This window comes from Chiloscyllium plagiosum, chromosome 14 (genome assembly GCF_004010195.1).
Source record: "Chiloscyllium plagiosum isolate BGI_BamShark_2017 chromosome 14, ASM401019v2, whole genome shotgun sequence".
NCBI lineage: Eukaryota > Metazoa > Chordata > Chondrichthyes > Orectolobiformes > Hemiscylliidae > Chiloscyllium > Chiloscyllium plagiosum.
Window position 1 is genome coordinate 10,368,354 of NC_057723.1, and position 22,729 is coordinate 10,391,082.

Sequence of the window (22,729 nt, forward strand, 5' to 3'; positions counted from 1 at the left end):
TCACTCCCACACACACCCACACCCGGCTTCACCCCCACTCACTAGGCTTCATGCACACTCTCCATGCCTCACCCCCACTCACCAGCCTTCATCCCCCACACACACTGGGCTTCACCCTCCCCCACACACACACCAGGCCTCACTCCCACTCACCCCTCCCCCACCTCCCAACTCACAAGGCTTCAGGTGAGTGGTCGGCAGGGAGTGTTTGCTGCTGATTATCTCACCCACCTCTCCCTAATCTTAAATATTGATCCAGTTTCTGCCTCACCCATGAAAGCTGGGAGTTTTCAGCCTATTGATTCTGTCTGATGTACTCAGTTTCCCCCTCCAGCCCAGACTCTGTGCTACATTATAGAATGTTCACACTGATACAGCTCATCCTGCCTTCTGTTATCCACTGCTACCATTTTTCTGTATTAACTCTAAACTGCTGAAATTCTAATATTGAAATCCTGTTTGGAAGTTACTGTTGCTCGCTCTGCCCTTTCAGGCAGTGTAAATCCCAACAAGCTCCGTTAAGAAAAACAAATAAATCGCTAGCACCCTTGTTCTTTTGACACCTATAATCTTACATTTAATCTCCTCCCCATGCTAACCCCTCACCTACTGGAAATGAGACCCATGCCTCTAGAATTTGAAACGCTTCCCATCATATCACCCTGGAATCAGTTTTAATGAAACTTAAGAAAAAGCGTTTCACCAGCTTGGAGTAGAAATGTCAACCTCAGAACAAAATCTCCAGTTGTTTTTTTGTTGTTTCTTTATTATTGTCTTATTTCTGTCTCCCTCACCCCACTCAAACATTAAAAAAATGTTGGCTGTGCTGAGGCAGCTAGTTGCAGAACTAGTTTAAAGAAATTTGACGCTGTCTCTTGGTTGAAGGAGCCTGGTAACTGGTTGAATATCAGCAGAGGGGAGGTGCTTCAGGCAGGTGCTGGGGTGAAGTTCACACTGTAGCCTTCAGAGATACACACACACTCAGAGAAGGAGATACCTGCTGTGCTCCTGTTCTAATGAGAAGCTGCACGAAGGTTTTAAACGATGCAAGAAGCTACTGTGATGGCGGAACACAACTGCTCCAAGGGTGAGTGCACTGTAAAGATCACCAGTTAAGATTAGAGGACCAGGTTTCTAAAGAGCTTAGTGCTGGAGGGAGACCCGACTCCACTGTACCTCTGTAAATGCGGAGCCGTTGTGTTATCGCACCCTCCTAGTGCCTCAGTACCCTGGACATGCAAATATAGTCCGGTATGTGTAAGAGATGCCATTGGTTTGTTGGGATAGAGTCAACCTTATGTTTGGTTTTTCACTTGATATGTTACTGTGCAGAACATTGTATATTCATAGAGACTTTTTTTATGAATAAAGTACATTTTTGCAATAAAAAACTCTGTACATGTGACAATAATAAATCGATATTGAATTTGGGCAGGCCAAAAGCTATCACTAACTACCCTCCACCTAAAGGTTCTTGTTCGCTCCTTCAGACTTTTTCGTTCACTGCATATTTTATTGCATCAAAATTCACTGGGACATGCCTTTGACCGACGCATTAAGCTGTTTGAAACCATCGCTCGGGTGCCCTGGACAATGTTATCACAACTTCTGTGTTTAGGATCGAACTGCTTAAGCAGGAGCTAGGCAGAGGGTTGGTGTGGGAGGGGTGAGGATTGGGGGTGGGGGATTCCTGGGGGGGGGAGGGGGTGAAGGGCAAAGTTAGGGGGTGGATTCAGTCAGGTTTGGTGAGAATGCAAAGAACCTCATTGAATTCCAGGATCCAGGATCATTGAAATCAGCGACATTATCACATCAAGAGAGTTGAGAATTCATTAACTGGCTGAATCCAACTGCTAATCAGGAGGGTCACTCTTTGAGAAAAGGGAAGATTTCCTCCAGGAAGCAGTATCAGTTCTGGACACACTTTTATCCAAGTTATGAAGGTTTTAGAAGCCACAGGGGAGATTCGTTAGAATGACAAGAGGGATGAAAGATTTCCATTTTGTGGAGATGTTGGGATTAATCTCTTTAAAACAGAGTGAAGTTGGTTTTCGATTTGATCGAGATGCTCGGGTTTCGGGGTAAATGAAGTGAAATTGCCCTCATTAGCAAGAGGGTTGGTAACCAGAGGAGACCAGTTTGAAATGAGTGTCAAAACAACCACGGGGCATAGGAGGAAAACAAATTAAACCGTGAGCTGGAAAAACACAGCAGGTCAGACAGCATCCAAGGAGCAGGGGAGTTGACGTTTCGGGCATAAGCCCTCAGGAATGTGGTAGATGGGGGTAGTCCTTTACAATGTGCAGCATTATTTATATTTCTCCAAAGGTGCATAAGAGATTTGTGCTCAGCAGTAGAGATGGGGTCCATTCAGCTGTGCAGGGGGGTCTGAATCTCCTGAACCTGTTGCAAGGACCACACTCACTGTGCTCCTTCAAAGCCTGCCATTCAACAGATAAATTTGGTAATGATTTCCTGTGTTTCCCATTCCGTGATCCAAAGGATGTCTCCTTGTCGATCTTGCTCAGGGAAGTATTTCCATGTGGGGTGCTGTATTGTTAAGCTGCAAATGCCTAATGGGTTCTTTAAGGTCTCATCAAGAAAATTACAAGAAGACGCATGCACTTTGTTATAAAGCAAATTTATTAGCTTAATCTACTGTAGATATATGTAAACCAATGAGTCAGTCTATCAGCTTGAACTTCTTGAGACATATTCAACAAATGAGTCTCACTGCCCACTGCCCATTGGGGGTTCCTAGGTGATGGCTAGCACTTGGAGCTCTATCTCAGTTTCCAGGGCACAGACTCTTCAACCCCACTGCAATGGTGAAAGTCCATGGCCTGGGCTCACGAAGTTGGACTAATGGGGAAAGACCAACAGGTGGGACAGAGTTCCAGATACTAACAATATTCTGGTTGTGTGCTGTATCACCATTTCATAGTACCTTCAGTACTTTTACAGACCTCAAACGTACATGGGTCTGTGTAGACTGCACAAGCAGGTAGTTCCCATCAACCCTCAAAGTCTCCACTGCCCCCAGTCAAAACAAGCTGTTTTTGCACTCGGCCTGATTCTTGTGCACTTTTTCACTTCAATTGCTCGTTCCTCAATTAACTCTCAATGATCTGGTTTGGAGACATCATTTTTGAGCCTAAAATTATTGGTGATAAAGTCAGGCATTAGGTAGGTTGAAAAGGTCATTATGCAATGAGTAGGTGAGGTGTAGATTCAGCCTTTTCACAGGTTGCTGTTAGTCAGCAGATATGCGATAGGGGTAATGTTTGAGCTCAGGAAGTGTGATGAATGGAATTGCCTCCTTTAAATGCTGTATTGTTCATTTGTTTATTGAATGAAGCAGGTTAAACAATACTGCTGTTAGTTTAAGGTGAACTGTTGGTTTAGTGCAAACAGCTCAACTTTTAAAATGGACTGTACCTGGTTTAGTGGAAGCAGTATTTAGACAGGGAAGCAGAACATTACAAAGAGACATTGATAGCTTGGATGGAGCGGTCCGATACAATAATAAATCACTAAGACTATGGATGTTGGCTATTAAAACAATAAAGTTCTTCACACATAGCTGCCCTTAATTAATACATGCTTATCCTTTTGATTCTTAATTTGTCCTGGATCACCATTTCTAAAAGTGTTCTTACCATGTAGTTAAATCAACTGGCCTACAGTTGCTGGGTTTATCCTTACACCCTTGTTTTTGTTTAAACAAGACGACAACATTTTCAATTCTGCAAACCTCTGGCATCACCTTTGTATCTAAGGGGGAGGGGGGGGGGGGAGGGGAGGGGAGGGGGGGGGGGCGCCTCCACAAGCTCCACTCTTCCTTCCAAATCTAACCCATCCAGCCTTGGTTCCTTATCAACATCAGACATAGCCAGCCTCTTGTACCTACTCTTTATTGAATTCTAGTCCATTCACTGCCTGAATTCTCTTTCACTATGACTTTGTCAGGATCTTCTTCCTTGGTTTATTTCCAGTTTAATGGGTCTGAAGAATGAATTGTGAAAAAGAAAACCTTGCATTTGTTTAATGGCTATCATTACTAATTATAAGAGCAGGGAAGTAATGTTGAATCTGTGCAGAACTTTGGTTGAGGCCACAGCTTTTAAAAGAAATCATTTATGAGATGTGGCAGTCTCTGGCTAGGCTAGCATTTATTACCCATCCCTATTTGCCCTAGGGCAGTAAAGAGTCAACCACGTTGCAGTGAGGTCTGGAGTCACATGTAGGCCAGACCAAATAAGGATGGCAGGTTTCCTTTTCTGAAGGATATTAGTGAACTAGATGTCTTTTTTTCCCAACAGTAAGCAACATTTTTTCAGGGATTATCATTAAACTCTTAATTCTAGATTTCTTTATTGATTCCAATTTCCACCATCTGCCATCGTGGGATTTGAACCGAGAACCCCAGAACATTACTGGGTCTTGAGATTAATAGTCTATTTGCAACATTCAGGTCATTGCCTCCCTGTTACTGGAATACTGTGGTCACCACCATGTAGGAAGGATGTGGTTGCATTGGAAGGGGTGCAGGGGAGGTTCACCAGAATGTTGTTTGGGATGGAGCACTTTAGCTATAGAGAGAGGCTAGACAACCTTGAGTTGTTTTCTTTGGAGCACAGAAGGTTGAGTGGAGACCTGGTAAAGGTACATATGGTTATGAGGGATATGGGCAAAGTGGATAGAAAGCAGCTGTTCTCCTCAGTTGAAGGGTCAGTAACAAGGAGTTGTATTTTTAAAGTGAAAGGCAGGGGGTTTGGAGGGGAGTTGAGGAAAGATACAGAGGATAGTCCGGTCTGGAATGCTCTGCCTGGGAGGGTTGTTAGGTGGGAAACCTCAAAACCTTTAGAAAGTACTTGGATGAGCACTTGAAATGACTTCACATTTAAGACTTATAGGCCTTGCGCTGGAAGATGGGATGAGAGTAGATTTAGCAGAGTTTTAGTGGCCCTCTACTGAATGATTCTATAATTCTAATCCCTGTGACATCCCAAAGGTCTTTGCAGTCAATTAAGTGTTTTTTGCAGGTTGGCCACTGTTGTATGAAATGTGGCATCCAACTTGCACACTGCATTGTGGACAAGTGGCTGTACAGGACATTGGTTAGGCGACTTTTGGAATATTGCGTGTAATTCTGGTCTCCCTCCTATCAGAAGGATGTTGTGAAACTTTGAAGGGCTCAGAAAAGATTTACAAGGATGTTGCCAGGATTGGAAGGTTTGAACTATAGGGAGAGGCTGGAATAGGCTGGGGCTGTTTTCCCTGGAGCATCGGAGGCTGAGGGGTGACCTTATAGAGGTTTACAAAATCATGAGGGGCATGGACAGAGTAATTAGACAAGGTCTTTTCCCTGGGGTGGGGGAGTCCAGAACTAGAGGGCATAGGTTGAGGGTGAGAGGGGAAAAATTTAAAAGGGATCTAAGGGGCAACTTTTTCATGCAGAGGGTGGTGCGTGTATGGAATGATCTGCCAGAGTATGTGGTGGAAGCTTGTACAATTACAACATTTAAAAGGCATCTGAATGGGTAGAGGACGTGACGATCCAAAATGTTGAAGTGGGGTTCAGGTAGTCTAGGCAAATAGCTTATTAACATGGCATGAAAAGGTACAGATAATCATCAAAAAGGCCAAAGGGTGGCATGGTGTCACAGCGGTGCCTCACAGCGTCAGGAACCTTGGGTTCGATTCCACCCTCGGGCAACTGTCTGTGTGGAGTTTGCAAATTCTCCCCGTGTCTGCTTGGGTTTGCTCTGGGTATTCCAGTTTCCTCCCACAGTCCAGAGATGTGCAGGTCAGGTGGATCGGCCATGCTAGTGTACAGGGATGTGTAGGCTGGGTGAATTAGACAAAGGAAATGCAGGGAAATGCAGGGTATAGAGTTCTACTTGCCTATATTCCTTTCCACCTATCCACTCCACCCTCCTCTCTGACCTATCACCTTCATCCCCACCCCCAAATACCCATTGTACTCTTTGCTACCTTCTCCCACCTTCCTCTCTGACCTTTCACCTCCATCCCCACCCCCATTCACCTATTGTACTCTATGCTACATTCTCCCCACCTCCACCCCCCTCTCATTTATCTCTCCACTCTGCAGACACCCTGCCTCTGTTCCTGGTGAAGGGCTTTTGCCCGAAACGTTGATTTTTTTCCTGCTCCTCGGATGCTGCCTGACCTGCTGTGCTTATCTTGCACCACTCTAATCTAGACTCCGTTTTCCAGCATCTGCAGTCCTTGTTTTTACCAAGGGTTACAGGGTAGGGAAGTGGGTCTTGGGGAGGCAGTGGGATGCTCTTCGTAGGGTTGGTGTGGACGTGAGGAGCCAAATGGCCTGCTTTTAGGGACTCTATGACTCTATGAAATGCTGGTGTTTCTGCCCAGGGGAATAGAACACAAGGGACTGGAAGCCACAGAAGTAAGCCGTGGCCCAAATGTTGAGGGAGACTGTATTAGCAAAACCCAGAAGAGTTGAGATAAGAAGGAAGTGTAAACGCGCTTGGATTCCACTTTCTCAAACTCCCTTTGCTCTCCTACAGGATCATACGTAACATTAATGTGCCCTTCGACTTCCTGTGAGGCCGTGTGTCAGATCATCCACGTGAAGGATCTAGCAAGCTCTTCCCTGAATGCATCTCTGGCATTGGATCAAGCAGGGAATTCACTTGACTTTTATATTGGCCTGTCCTTGGCCATTTTCTCCAGCTGCCTCATCGGTATCAGTGTCATTCTAAAGAAGAAAGGACTGCTCCGATTGGCTGAAGTAGGCGGCACCAGGGCAGGTAAGGGTTTGTCACAGTTCCCACCCTGTGTCCCTTCTCCATTCGAGACAGTTGGAGGAAGCTGCTGTTATTTTGGTTCATGGGATGATTGCTTCTTCAAGAGGGTTTTCTTTTCCTTTTGTCAGAATCAGAAAAGCGAGAACACGTATTCGTACAGGACTGATCATCAATCTGCCAGGATGTTACAAAGTATTTCGTGCGAACTATAGTTTGCATTTTTGAAACGTGGTCACTGGGGTAATACAGAAAATATTACACCCAGTTTAATAATGACCGTATCATCTGCAAATTATTTTAATTGAGAGATCCTTATTGGCCTTGAACACTAGGGAGGACTCCACTGCTCGTCTCCCTTATACCACTCTATAAATTTTACCAATGTCTGCTCTTTTGGTCAGTGTGATGCTCCCTGTAGGTGACCCCCTTTGTCAGTGCAGCCCTCCCCGGGGGCAGTCTCCTCAATCACTGGGAACGGCTCTTTCAGTCAGTGCAGGCTCCCTCCAAACCATTCTTCTGGATGGCTTCCTTGGACAGTGTGGCACTCCCTGGGTTACCCCCTAAGGCAATGTGCAATTACCTCCAGATGGGCCCTTGGACCATGCAGTGCTCTGGATTATCATTAAGATGCTGTCATTGCTATCAATGGCCACATCCTAAGAAACTCTCAAAAGAACTTATATCCTATGGACAAAGCATGACAAATTCAACCAACCAGTTACTATACTATCATGCTATCTCAGGATGGTGTCATTGACCATTCGGCTCACTCATTGATAATCTGCTTACCGATGCTCAGTTCTGTTCTGCCAGGACTTCTCAGCATTGATTTAAAACTGGATAAAAGAGCTGGATTCTTGAGGTGAATGAGAGTGATTGCCTTTGACATCAAGGCAGCAATATGCAACGTTGGCTTGAGATTATCATTCAGGTTACATAAGTGACAGGAAATAGCCATCTCCTTTTCACGTTTAAAGCATATTATTGCTGAATGGCAGGCCGATTTCCACCCCTTTAGTCTATTTTTGATGGTCAGCAAAGTGATGGAAGTGTTATTGACAGCACTTCAAGGGGCACTTGCTCAACAATAACCTGCTCACTTATGCCCAGTTTAGGTTCCGACAGGCCAGTTCACCTTCTGACCTCATTACACTGTTGGTTCAAACATGGACAAAAGAGGCAACGAAGTTCAAAATCCTAGGACTCCCTCCCTAACAACGATATATATACCAATACCCAGTTACTTTGGTATTCAGTGTGTGTGATAAGGTGCTCAGTTGGAAATTATCCTTATCTTTAAATGGAGATTTGAGAACTGGTGCTGGCTTTTGAACAAAAAATATTTTCTTGGCACACTTGCTTAAAGCTCTACTCTTCTAATTTAGAACTATCAGCTGCTTGATAAATCTTGAACTAAAGCAGTTCAGGAAAGCACCTCACCTATCACCTCCAAGGCAATTGCAGATGAACAATAAATAATTGTCCCCCCAGCACCATTGGCATTTCATGAATAAAGTTTAGAATAAACACCATGTTCTTTTTCCTTTATTCGTTCAGGGGATGAGGGTGTCGCTGGTTAGGCCAGCAATTATTGCCCATCCCTAATTGCTCACATTGCTGTGGGTCTGGAGTCACATGTAGGCCAGATCAGGTAAGGATGGCAGTTCCCTTCCCTTAAGGACATTAATGAACCAGATGGGTTTTTCCAACAATTGGTCATCAGTAGATTCTTAATTCCAGGTTTTTTACTGAATTAAAATTCCATCATTTGCTGTGGCAGGATTCAAACCTGGGTGCCTGGATCATTACCTGGGTCTCTGGATTAACCAATCAGTGATAATACCCCTGCCATTGCCTTGAACAGAAACTTAACACAATCAGACTTTAAATATTGTGACTATAGAGCAGTTGAGAAGAAGGGAGCTTTGAGGTGAGTAATTCATTTGTGGATCACCAGAGTATTTCCACCATCTACACGTCATGGAATACTTTCCACTTACTTGGATGAGTGCAGTCCTTGTAACACTCAAAGTTTGACACCATCCTGCACATAGTAGCACTATCCTTCAGTATAAGCATTCATTCCCTCATCAGTGATGCACCATAACTGTAGTGTGTGCCATCGACAAGATGCATGACACCAACTTGCCCAAGTTTCTTCAACAGCATCTCTCAAATCTCTGACTGTGCCAGCTCAGACAGGGACAACAGATATATGGGCAAACCCACCAGAGCTAAGTCCCGCAACAATTCACACACTGTCTTAATTTATATCTGTTCTACTACTTCTTCTATGTTCCTGCATCAACGACACAGAAGTCCAGGGAACAGCACTTATGGGTATATCTCAACATGTGGCTTGCAGAGGTCTAAGAAAGCAGCTCACCATCACCGAGTCAAAAGTGTTTGGCGGGGAGACAGTCAATGCTCGCCTTGCCAAAGTTGCCCAGATTTCATGTCTGAAGAAATATTTGATATTTTTATCATAAAATGTTTATAGAAAACCGGCAAAAGCAGGCCTTTGTTTGATGCCCTGATGTGTTTTTTAGATGTATCCTGAAGATATTCTGTAATGGCTAAGAATTCCAGAACCCAGTGAGTTCATGGAAAATTCAGCATAGAATTGGCTTACTTTGGCAAATCTCTGGCAGTTCTTTTTTTCTCTTGACAAAGAATGAACTTGCATTCACATAGCATTTTCCACTACCTCAGACCAACTTTACATTCAGTGAAGTGTAGGCACTATTGTAATAGAGGGAATTGTGCACATAATTTTCCCACCAGCAGCAATATGACCAGATCAGCCATTTTAGTGGTGTTAATTTAGGGGTAAATATTGGCAGAATCTCAAACATTCCTTGATCAAAATAAGGCTCCCGCGAGATCACGTATTTGTGAGCTGCAGGATCTGCAGTTGTGTAAACAAAGTTGACTTTCTTGTTGACTGTTCCAGGAGATGGTGGCCATGGTTACCTGAAGGATTGGATGTGGTGGGCTGGCCTTCTAACAAGTAAGTAACAGATCTGGGGAACAGTGAATACTCCTATCAGTGTTTGCTGAAATAAGAGACCGTTTTCTGTTAGTGTGATGTGTCCAGTATTTAATTAGGAAGCTTTAGTGAACTGGTCAATTTATCATTCCACTGATTCTTAGCTACTTTTGGTCAAATGCAAACACACACACAATCTTTTTTTTATATTTTCATCATTTAATTTTACTTTGAAAGGAGATGGGTACAATATGAAGGGTATCAATAAGACAGTAAGTTCCTACTTATGGATAAGTCCAGAAGTGAAAGACGTCAATAAATGAAGGTCATTAACAGATTAAATAAAGCATTAGCAAGGATTTGTTTACACTATGTTTGAGAAAGGGTGAAAAGAATGTTAGGATGCTCGTGCAAGCATAATTGCCAATTGGGCTGTCTAGCCTGTTTCTTGATTTGTATCCCCTCGATTTTTTGTAGATTGAGGATGATCAACAAATTTGTTGAATGATTATGAGGATTTAATATGCTAGATGGACAGGAAAGAGCAGTTTGGGTTAGACGGGTAGCTGAAGTGTGGTGCAGAATAAAACCAGAGTGTGGGGTCAGACACTATACTGACTGGTAAGTCCTACCTCACCTTGTCCCATAATGACATTATGATATAAACTGTGGCTTGCCACTTCATAACCTTCAGACAACAAGGACACAGAGCAGTGGGGGGAGAGAGAGAGAGAGAGAGAGAGAGATTATCAAGATAAGGAAGGGAGATTCATCTTAAAATTAAAGTTAGGCATTTAAGAAGCAGCAATTAAAACGAAACACCAGAGTCAATATATGAGAAAAATAAATTATATAGCAAGTTTTTATTAAATGGATGGAACTGCCTTTAAGAGTGGTGGAATAGGCAGGCAGAAGGTTGGAAGAATACAGCCAGCCAGGCATCATTGGAAGTTGGAGGAGTTGACGTTTCAGGCATTTTTTCTCCACCTCCTGATGCTGCCTGGCTTGCTGTGTTCTTCCAACCTCCTGCCTGTCGATTTTGGATTCCAGAATCTGGAGTATTTTTGTCTCTTTAAGAGTGGTGGAAGCAGATAATAGTCATTTCTAGAAGAGAATGGGAGTAATTGGAGAGCTCTTTCAAAGAGTCAGCACAGTACAGTGGATCAAATAGTCTTCTGTGCTATAAGACTCTATGATGATTTCCTCAAAGATGTTTGATTGAATCCTGTTCAATTCTTGTGATTTATTTACCTCCATTTGCTCAGCAACCACACTGGTCACAACATGAAGACTGCTGCAACTCACCTCTAGTAGACCCTCTCATTCCATTTCCACTTTAATTGTCATTTCTGTATTATCTAAAGTTAAACTGAGGAAAAAGAACTAGTTTTCCACTTTCGCGTCCTGTGTAGAGTTAGATGGCCTACTCTCACTGTATCACACTTCCAGTCGCCTTAGTTCATCTTTCATTTTAAAATAACTTTATTATACTTTTTTTTCTTGCTATTTTCAATTTCCTTTCCAGACACTTCCCCTTCCTTTACACTTCTGTTATATCTCTGCCATTTCCCTTCACTGTCTTAATGCAGCAGCACAGGCAAAGTTGGCTGAATGGCCCCTTCTTTTACTGCATCACTTTCTGAAAAATTGTTTTCGTTCTTTTGAGTTGCTTTGCAGTTGTGTTCGATCAGGGAGAAGTAACTTTGGCCCGTTGCATTTGGAAACTCCTCAATGAAAGAACAGACCAGCTCTTGCACTCTCCTGGCTGACAAGGTCACTCTGACAAAGTTTCTCAAGCACATAGAGTTGGTCCAATTTTAAAAAGAAAATTAGCAGTTTTGTTTGGGTTTTTATAACCTTGCCAACCTTTGAAATTTATTGTCCTCCTGATCAAAGCCTGAAAGCTTGACCCAGCTTGGAGCTGGTGATATGTGGCTCTATTACTTGTAATTGCTCCTGTTGGCTCTTTCACAAAGTTACAAAGCCGTCATGTATTAACTGTAAAAATTCACCGTGACCATATTTCACTTTTGTGCTGTTATGTAGTCTTATTGTTACACTCATTGGCTTATTTTGTGTACCTGTGGGACCCTGGGGAGGAATCACGATGTGTCCTGTGTGTTACTTGAAACCTTTTGTGACTGGCAGGCAGAACAGGGAAAAGCCAGGAATATCGTGAGTGAAATGAACCTGATCAAAGTTTGCACTGGAACAGGAGGAGACCAATTAGCCCCTGGAGCCTTCTCTGCCATTCTGTGAGATCATTGCTCATCTGTGATCTAACTCCATTCACCCATCTTGGCTTCATGTCCCTTAGTATCCTTGGCTAGCAAAAATTTTTCAATCTTAGGTTTAAATATATCATTAGATTAGATTACATTACAGTGGCCCTTCGGCCCAAAAAGTCCACACCGACCCGCCGAAGTACAACCTACCCAGACCCATTCCCCTACATTTACCCCTTACGTAACACTATGGGCAATTTAGCATGGCCAATTCACCTGACCTGCACATCTTTGGACTGTGGGAGGAAACCGGAGCACCCGGAGGAAACCCACGCAGACACGGGGAGAACGTGCAAACTCCACACAGAGAGTCGCCTGAGGCGGGAATTGAACCCGGGTCTCTGGCGCTGTGAGGCAGCAGTGCTAACCACTGTGCCACCGTGCTGCCCACTGTGCTGCCCATCATCTACTACTATTTTTGTGAATGAGATTCCCATACTTTCAAATTTTCTGTGGTAAAATGTTTCCTAACTTCCAAGTTAAATTAAATAATTTGGGTTTTTAATAACTGTGATAAAAAAGGTTTTCATTTTTAATGTTTGAGTGGATCATTTGAAATGGTGGTGTTTATGCTGTTGATTTGGAGATCATTTAACATGACATAGATCTGATAGCTAAAAGAAAGAGATTTAATTGTTTGAAGTAATGTTCTCAAGTATTGTTGAAATTGAAGCAAGTCCAACAAGGAGCCAATTGAAAGAAGTCAGTTTCAATTCAATGGCAGAGTTGTTGGATGCCAGAGTCTGTAGACAATACAATGAGAACATAAACAAAACAAGCCTCTTCAATTTCCTCAAATTTGATCGCAACAGTTGGAACCCAGATCTATTGAATCATACCACTTTTAATGATTTATTTCCTAATTTGGCATTAGAAACCAGCTTTGCAGCAAAAGACACTCTGGAGTTTGATAGTTATCCACCTGAGGTGTTGCAATTATTTCTTCCAGACTCAATTCCAATGTTATCCTGCTTAGCCTACCTGCTTCCATCCCACATAAATACATGTTCTTCTAAAACTGCTGCCTGAATCCTAAGTTTCGCTAAGTCCTGTAGAACCATCAAGTCAGTTTCTGCAGTATCCATTAGTTCTTGGTCCAGCAATGTTTTAATCTCAAAATTAGAATCATAGAGATGTACAGCTCAGAAACAGACCCCTTGGTCCAACTCGTCCATGCCGACCAGATATCCAAACCAATCTTGCCCCACCTGCCAGCACCCAGCCTATATCCATCCAAACCCTTCCTATTCATATACCCATCCAAATGCCTCTTAAATGTTGCAATTGTACCAGCCTCCAGCACTTCCTCTGGCAGCTCATTCCATACACGTACCACCCACTGCATGAAAATGTTGGCCCTTAGGTCTCTTTTATATCTTTCCCCTCTCACCCTAAACATCTGCCCTCTAGTTCTAGACTCTCCCACCCCAGGGAAAAGACCTTGTCTGTTTACCCTATCCATGCCCCTCATGATTTTATAAACCTCTATAAGGGCCCCTCATGATTTTATAAACCTCTATAAGGCCATCCCTCAGCCTCTGATGCTCCAGGGAGAACAGCCCCAGCCTATTCAACCTCCCCCATAGCTCAAATCCTCCAACCCTGACAATCACCTTTCTTTTCCACTCTATCCTAGGACTGTACCGTCCCTATCTCTAACCTCTTAAACTCCCACAAACCTCCAAGAGTTCTGTATTCCTTTGGCGTTTTGCATATCTGAGATTTTAATTTAACTGGTAGCCATGACTTCAGTTGCTTTGGTCCTAAACTCTGGAATTTTTTTCTCAAAATCTCTCCACCTCATTTATTTTAAAGTACTCCTCAGAACGTAGCTGTTTGACTAAGCTTTTGGCCATCCATCTGAACATCCCTTTCACTTGATTTCCATTGTTCTTCTTTATTATTATTTCAAAAGAACTTAAAACTTTGTTGTTGATTATAAAGTAATGAAACCTTAAAATACCATTGTTATAGAGATTTGTAACCAAAGGGACTCATTGACTCCTGGTAGCCTCATTATAGTCAGCCACCATATGTGACGCTGGGCAAGATAATTTCCTCCATTTTGAAGTTAATCATCTTTAAAAGTGCTGTGTGATTGGAGAAAGTTAGTGGATGGTTATTCAGTAAGGAGTAACTCACTTTCTGATTCATTGTAGGGTCTCCACAATGTATATATCTCAAACTAACAGTATACTGCATGCATGTAGGTCCAGCAACACTCAAAACGCTTAAGATATCCAGGAAATCACTCTCTTTGGCACTGCCACAGGGTTGCAGAGCAGTGTATACCACTAAGGTGCTTTGCAGCAGTTCACCATGGCTCCTTTGACAGCACCTCTCAAAGCCTGAGGTTGTCACCATGTGGAAGCACCAGGGCAGCAGGTACAAGGGAACACCACCTCTACCATCAGGATGTTTGGCTCCAAATCTTACACGCTATTCCAACCTGGAAATATATTGCTATTCCTTTAGTATTGCTGTTCAAATCCTGCAACTCCCTTCTTAACATGATGTGGGAGCACTTACACCATGTGGACTTTAAGAGAAGGTTCAGCACCACTACCTTCTCAAGGTATAGCTGGGAAATAAACTCCGGAATCGCCACATCCCCAGAACAATTTTTACAAGAAGCTAAAAAGTGGCACTGCCGTAAATTAATATTTCATATCAGACAATGTATTAATTCTGGGTCTTCTGTCTCTTCCAGTGGGCATTGGAGAAGCGATGAACTTTGCTGCATATGCTTTTGCTCCGGCAACAGTTGTCACTCCACTCGGAGCACTCAGTGTCCTGGTCAGGTATGCCCAATGAGGCCGACAGGTGCCATTGCAATCCTGGCATTTTAGAATTTTAATTTGCATTAAACCATTTTTCAATTTGCGTAGTCGCTCGTTATGTGGCCTTGTCTCAGTTTGTATTTGGTTACCTTCTTGTGAGTGTCCCTGGAACATTTGACTTTGTTAAATATCTGTCACTACAAGTGACTGTGAATGTTGCAGGATTCTGGATTAGTGGTGCGGGAAGAGCACAGCAGTTCAGGCAGTATCCAAGGAGCTTCTTGGATGCTGCCTGAACTGCTGTGCTGTTCCAGCACCACTAATCCAGAATCTGGTTTCCAGCATCTGCAGTCATTGTTTTTACCAATGTTGCAGGATGGTCCACTGTGGAAGCCATCACAACCAAGACAAATCTTTAAAGATAGATGACAACCCTTCCAGTGACACCCACATGATACAAACAACAGTAATGTTACCTCATTCTTTGAAGTAAATGTCCTCAGTAAATGGTGAAGAATGTATAGAATCCCTGCAGTGCAGAAAGAGGTCATTCAGCTCACTGAGTCTGCACCGACCAGCTGAAGAGCATCCCACCCAGACCCATCCCCCGCACTATCCCTGCAACCCTGAATTTTCCTTGGCTAACCCACGTAGCCTGCACATTCTTGGACACTGTAGACAATTTCCCCTGGCCAATCCACCTAGCCTGCAAATCTTCAGTCAGTGGGGGAAACCAGAGCACATCGCAGAAACTCACTCAGACACGGGGAGAACATGCAAACTCCTCACAGTCATCAGAGGCTGGAAATAAGCCTGGGTCCCTGGCACTGTGAGGCAGCAGTGCCAACCACTGAGCCACCGTACAGCATTTCAGAGAGTCAAATTAAAGGAGATTAATTTCTATGTGGAGATCCTGTTACTAATCCCATTACCTTTTTGTTTTCTCCACCCTAGAACAGGTAGAACGGGCTTCTCCATAGTGACACCTTCAGCAGTGTGGCACTCCTTAGTGCTGGCCCAGATTAGTCTAGGAGAGCCGAGAGTCGCAGCAGATAAATCAAACTGTTGATAAAGAACCTTGTCAATAATGTCCTTTCTGTCCCCCAACTCACCCTTCCATATACCATCAGATAATACCTCACCTCCCTTATTTCCATACCACTCTGAAGTTGGACTCATTGAGATTTGTTTATTCAGTAAGATGTTTGGAATGCTTTTCTGTTGCTGATTTCTCTCCTTATTTCCTCCTCCCTTCCCACTCCAATGTACAGTGCTGTGTTGTCATCCTACCTCCTGCAAGAGAGACTGAACCTATTGGGGAAGATGGGATGCGTGCTGTGCATTCTAGGGTCAACCATCATGGTGATTCATGCACCTCAAGAGGAGGAGGTGAAAACACTGGAAGAAATGGCACTGAAACTTAAGGAACCAGGTTAGTTTGGGAAGACAATTGGGGCTTAATTAATTTTTTAAGTAAATTAATGCACACTTGTGGATGTTGGTGGCAAGGCTGGCATTGATTGCTCACCCCTGGCAGTGGGAGATCTCTTTGGACCACTTCAGGATAGATGTAAATTGAGCTAGCTTCAGACTGCAGTTGGGAGTCAACTGCATTTCAGCCTAGACTGAGTAAAGATGCAGGATTCCTTCCCAAAACGGACATTAGTGAACCAGCGGGTTTTTATGACAATCCAACAACTCCACGGTCACTTTTACTGTTTCCAACGTTTCAATTTCTGGAATTTTTTTTAAAATGGGGTATAAATCCTCAAACTGCCCTGGTAGATTTTGAGCTAACTTCCTTGGGATTATTAAACCAATAAGTAACCACTACACCAGTAGACCTATTAACTTTCCCTTTAACCTGCTAACCAGTTGCTCACACCCTTGCATACAAAGGTGTTCAATTCCCTAGGAGTCCAGAATGCAAAAATAAAACAAAGCCCTATCGGTTTCTTAAAGTCCAAGTATTACAATGGGACAGCAGATGGGCTTAAGAGGGACAGTCGAGGATGGCAACAGTGGGGTGTGTTCCCAATGGGTAAACAGGAATAATAATCCATTTCAATGTATGTTTTGTTCTTTAGGGTTCCTGGTGTTTGCTTGCCTCTTACTGATCACAGTGCTCTTCCTCATCTTCTACACGGCACCTAGACATGGGCACACCAACATCCTTGTCTACATTAGCATCTGCTCCCTCATTGGGGCATTCTCTGTTTCCTCTGTGAAAGGAATTGACATTTCCATCCGAGCGTACTTTGCTGATCTCCCAGTGTACAAACATCCATTAACCTGGATTCTCATCTTCTCGCTACTAGCCTCCATCATCACCCAGGTCAACTACTTGAATAAATCCCTTGACATTTTCAACACCTCAGTGGTCTACCCCATTTACTATGTGTTCTTCACCACGGTGGTTATCACCACATCGGTCATCCTATTTAAAGAGTGGTACAGCATGTCTCCTATCGACATTGTGGGTACTGTTACTGGCTTTGGAACCATCATCCTTGGTGTATTCATGCTTCACGTCTTTAAAGACCTGAACTTCAGCCTGAAGAACTTGCCAAAGACACTCAAGTCACAAGAGGGAGTCTGTGTCACTCCTATGCTTAAATTAGATGACAAGCACATTCTTATAGAAAGCACGGACAATGCAGTTTTCACCGAAGAGAAACCCAGGGTCTTTGTAATTTACGGTTGAAGATTTTGGATTCTTGGACAATTTAAAGAAAAAAGTGCAACTATGAAAACCAGATGTAGGCAGACTATGGAATTATTTAGTGTTCTGATGCAGTGCCTTATCATGTGAACACACTGTAATATACAGTGTGCCCAATGACCTGGAGTGAGGTCATTTCATTCCACAGGGATTTAATTCAGTCTAGAATCTATGCTGCAGATTGTGGTGACAATATAAGTCAGCTGGTCAGATATAAACCAAGTCTGACTTTCAATAATCCCCTCACCTGTTTTACATTTCACATCTCTTGTGAAGTATGTAGCATTTTTAAATAATTTTTGAGCGGTGGAACTTTATCCATGATCATTCTATTCTGTCTCTCATCAGGATTGGCTGCTCAAATGCCAGAATCAAACAGATCAGCCCTGCTGCTAGATCATGCCATGGGAAATGCCACAATCTAACCAGTTTTCATGTGAACCTATCCCCTTTCTCATTTTGTTTTGATCAAACAAAATTCCAATTGAAAGTTTTTTTCTCATTATCATGAGATGGCTTTTATGACTTGTCAGTGATTCTTGCCATCAGATATGATTACATTATTTGCTTGTGGCTGGTTTCAAGTTCATGAAAAAGTCATCCTGTGCTGCTTGCTCATCATAATTGACAAGGCAGTACAGTTCACATTAATGCCTCAGACCAGGGAGGGATGAGTCGCCCATTATCCCTGCTCGTGGTCCTTATTATGTATGTGTGTGTATTATGTATGTGTATATACCACGTGAAGAAAGGATTAGATTTGAACTGAGATATATGTATGGAGCTGAAAAGCCTGTCCAGTGTGGAACTGAGTCCCACAGATCATGGGAACACTGGCCAGTACAGCACTCCTTCAGTACTGCTGTGTCAGCTGAGATGAAACTCTGGAGTTTGGACTCTAAAATTCTGAAACCTACAATCTATGAGCTCAGTGGATAATACAGTCAGCGCTATATGCAAAGACTGACACATTATCAAGGCAGTGCGTACTAGCTTTTTCTCAACTCTCTTATTCATGTCTGCACTTTGGACAATTTTATAATATCAGTGAGATAGCAGTGAGTGTTGCACCTCTTTCAGAGTAAATCGGCTTTCCAAAAAAATCAGTGAACCCCCCTGCATCATTCAAACCTGATGCTGTCGGAGGCTGGTTGACCTGAATATTATTCAGGCTCCAAGTGTTACATTGAAGAAAGATTACATAATCTAGTCTTGAGTTGTTTTGGAATGTTAAAGGTTAATTGATAATGTTATTGAGGATTTTAGAGTTTTGAAAGGAATTAATAAATAGATAGAGATTTGTAGAATTTTCTATGGCAAGGGGATCTAACCTAAAATTAACCCAGGCCGTTCAGAAGGGAAACTGGGAAACACTTCTTCACACACAGAGAGGTACAAATGTGGAACACTGTTTCTCAAAAAAAACCCCAGTAGATTTTAGCTCAATTCATAATTTTAAATCTGAGATTAGTGTGATTTTTGCCTAGGAGAGAGTAGAAAAGGCAAGATTGTCATTCATTACCCATTCTCAGTTATCTTGAAGAGTAATGGTGTGGCTTTTTCTTGAACAGTGTCATTCTGCATGATGAAGGTGCTTCTTCAGTGCTCTTGGCATGAGAGTTAAACAAATCTTCATCCAACAGGGAACAGTAGCCAGAGACTTTCTACTTCTAACATCTAATTTTTCCATCTGTAGCCATTATTTCCTAGGATGCAATGTAACTACCATTTGTTTCTGAGAATGCGTATTTCAGCATCTCCTTTCATGTTTACACTTTAGCCTTATGGTTCAGTATTCCAACTGGGCATTATATGTTCAGACCAGAGATTCCGCGCTGTATCCCTGGAGTGAGCTGAGTTAGCGACATCAGTTGAAGCAATAACAGAGCTGCTACACTGGGACTAGGAAGTTAAAGAAGGGCAGTTTCACAGAATAACGGCAAATGGGGCCATTCAGTCCATTGTATCAACATTGACCCAGATGGTGAAGTATATTGGAAAAGTCTATGAAATACTTAAAAGGTAACAAAATTTTAGGAATGTTAGAAAAGTTAAATATTGCAAATGGTCAAAATCTGAAAATGCTGGAAGAACTGGGAAAGCCAGGCTGCTTGAAAGGCAATCAATCTGGAATGTTAATTGTTTTTCTCCATCCATAAATACTGCTTAATCTGCTGCATATTTTCTATTTCCACTTCCTTGCAAGTGTAGTCCTTAATGTGCTCCCAGTTTAGTCAGGCCCCAAAATGTGAATATTTCTGTCAGGGCCTTTAATTCGGTTCTGGGTTCTGCAAGATGGATATAGATTTGGAACTAGACGAGGGAAATATGTTGATCACTTTTAATCTTTGTGTGAATGAATGTACCCTGAATGGTCAATGTGTTGGAGCAAGATGAAAATAATCTTAAGTTTGTATTTTTCTATTTCATATATATTTTTGTAACATTGTTTTTGTAAAGATGCCTGTTAATGCATTATGATTCCTCAGTGATGAGTGCATTCACAGTTTAATGTCAAACAGAAGCAAATTGTAAATGGAGAAGCCACAATAAATATTTGGCTTGGTATATTAAGAGTTTCTACAGAATAATAAAAATGAACTGAAATGTTTAATGAGTTAATTTTAATATGAAGTTTCCTTTTGGAGTTGACTGGTTGGTCATTTCTACCAAGTAGGCGAAAGATGCTGGAGATCAGAGTCAAGATGAGAGTGGTGCTGGAAAAGCACAGTAGGTCAGGCAGCATCCAAGGAGCAGGAAAATCTATGTTTCGGGCAAAAGCCCCCATTCCTACCAAGTGTCTGATTCTTAGCACTGTGCAGCATTAGCTGATCTCCGCAGATGGTGCCCAAGCCTCAGGAAGGAATATCTGGAATGAATATCAGCCAGGTTTGCTGACCAATGTCAAAAAGTCTAATGTTGGAAAAGCACAGCTGGTCAGGCAGCATCTGAGGAGCAGGAGGGTCAGCATTTCGAGCATAAGGTTTTCATCAGGAATGTGGAGGGGGAGCCCAAGGGGTGCTGAGAGATAAATGGGAGGGGTGTTGGGCTGGGTGAACGGTAGCCAGGAATGTGATAGGTCGGAGTGGAGGGTGAATCCATTGTCCGCTGAAACCTGTTGGGAAAGTGGATGTCGGGAGTGGAATTGCCTTTATTACCTTCCATGGATGCATATTTTGTTTTTTTTTTAATTTAACTTATTTTTCCTAACCAATCTGTAAAGAGATATTATGACATACCTCCAGTGCAGATGGGACTTGAACCTGGGCCTCCCAGTTTGGGGATAGCGACAGTACCACTGTACTACCAGAGAGCACCTTTACCAACTAACACCAGCATTTTAGACATTTTCTGTATCAGTGTGTACAAAGCTGCCTCTGAGGTGGTAGGGACTTGAATCGAGGTTTCCTTGCTGAACCAACTGTGCCAGAAGAGACCTAACCATTTGTTGCTTGTGACTGGGTTTGAACCTGAGCGGGGAGACCCCTTTAGATTTCAAGGCTAATGCCTTAACCATTTGGCCACCACAGCAGTAAGTATTTTCAAGTGCTGTTCAGAGCTGCTACTGCACACCTCTGTGTGGGACTTGACTGGGCGTCCTGGTCCAGGGGTACGAAAAAATACCACTGCAACCCAAGAAGGCCCTTTTTGTTTTGAACTTATTTTTCTAATCAACCTGTTTGGAAATGTTATTCCACACCTGTGGAGCAGGCTTCCTGGTCCAGGGGTAGAGACATTACCATTGAGCCACACGAGGGTCCTTGGCATTCCAAGGGGATGGGTGTAAAACTGGTTTACCAAGCTGAAGGATATGGCGAGACGTTAGTAAGGAAGGTGAGATTGAGGGATAGGGAGCTTGGGTGTTGGAGCTGGGGAGGTGGTCAGGTTGAGGGAGATCTTGACAGGGAGGATGGGAAGGAGAGAAAATGGGATTGACAGTGACAGGACAGACTTGTTGGGGACTAATGGCCATTTCCTAAGACTGCATATGATTTGCTCATGGCAAAACATGGATGTTTTTCCTGTTTTGTCATCCTCCGTGATGTGTACAGCAACCAAACACACTAATTCCCAATGGTCTGCATGACATGCAGGGAACTGGAACACACTGTACACAACAACCAACAGTGAACACACAGTAAATCTCTGTGGAGCAAAGTGATTATTATTGTTTCCATTGTTCAAAAGAGCCACTTAAATAAACTGATAAAATCACTCTATCTTGATATAAACAAGATCCACAGTGGAATTCAGCACATTCTCACTTCACCCACCCAGCTTAGGAGGCTTCTTTTCAAACTTTTTCATTGGTTAACTGATTGGAAAAACCTGATTCACCCCAGCGCTTAGTGCCCGTAGATTTCTTTGCCCCTATTGCTGTCTATAAACAAAGGTCAGAAGGCTAAATTCCTTATGATAAAAGCAAAATCAGGTAGATCAGCTCCTTTATATATCCTGCCTTCCCCTTCCCTCATGTGTCTTGCTCGTTATACCCACACTGCTTGTTATGCACTCACTGATTACACACTCACATTGCCTATTAACTACTGGCATTAAGGCACTGTTTGATTTTCCTCTGCATTGACTTCAACAATCTCAAATGCAGGGCTTTATTAAATGCCTCCTGGAAGTACATATAGCCAACTATAGACACTCACTTGTCTCTCACAATAGTGACTTTCCCAAGAAAAAAATATAAATTCTTGCCTAAGCCTGCACCTTTACAGGATGGGACTAATCCAGATTCATTTGGAGCACAAGTTTGAGCTGAGCTTACAGTGGTCTGCTGACTCTCTGACACTCTCACTCGCTGCTGTGAGCAAAATGGCCTCATAATATTCTGGTGAACCCATTTTTTACTCCTGTCAAATCTAATATATATTTTCTCAGGTGAAGTCTGAGTGGACGGGGGTGTGGAGGGGACGGTGAGGTACACTGGGAGACGGTGGTGTGGAGGGGACGATGAGGTACACTGGGGGACAGGGGTGTGGAGGGGACGGTGAGTTAAAGTCGGAGGCATGGGGGTGTGGAGGGGACGGTGAGGTACACCGGGGTGACAGTGAGGTACACCGGGGGACGGTGAGGTACACCGGGGGGACGTGGGTGTGGAGGGGACGGTGAGGTACACCGGGGTGACAGTGAGGTACACCGGGGGACGG

At 43.1% G+C, this 22,729-nt stretch overlaps 1 protein-coding gene across 1 annotated transcript; it reads left to right on the top strand.

Annotated features, from left to right (window-relative positions):
• Window positions 1-6: 6 nt before the first annotated feature.
• Window positions 7-20,181, top strand: LOC122556479 (magnesium transporter NIPA2-like). Its single transcript, XM_043703152.1, has 6 exons — window positions 7-1,087; window positions 6,555-6,797; window positions 9,748-9,804; window positions 14,779-14,869; window positions 16,120-16,280; window positions 16,936-20,181. The coding sequence occupies exons 1-6, from the start codon at window positions 1,045-1,047 to the stop codon at window positions 17,550-17,552; spliced, it is 1,212 nt and encodes a 403-aa protein (XP_043559087.1). The 5' UTR covers window positions 7-1,044; the 3' UTR covers window positions 17,553-20,181.
• Window positions 20,182-22,729: the final 2,548 nt, after the last annotated feature.

Coding starts and splice junctions, on each gene's coding strand:
- LOC122556479 (XM_043703152.1), top strand. CDS start 1,045: ATGCAAGAAGCTACTGTGATGGCGGAACACAACTGCTCCAAGG. Junction 14,870..16,119: donor GCACTCAGTGTCCTGGTCAG/GTATGCCCAATG, acceptor TCCAATGTACAG/TGCTGTGTTGTCATCCTACC. Junction 16,281..16,935: donor ACTGAAACTTAAGGAACCAG/GTTAGTTTGGGA, acceptor TTTGTTCTTTAG/GGTTCCTGGTGTTTGCTTGC.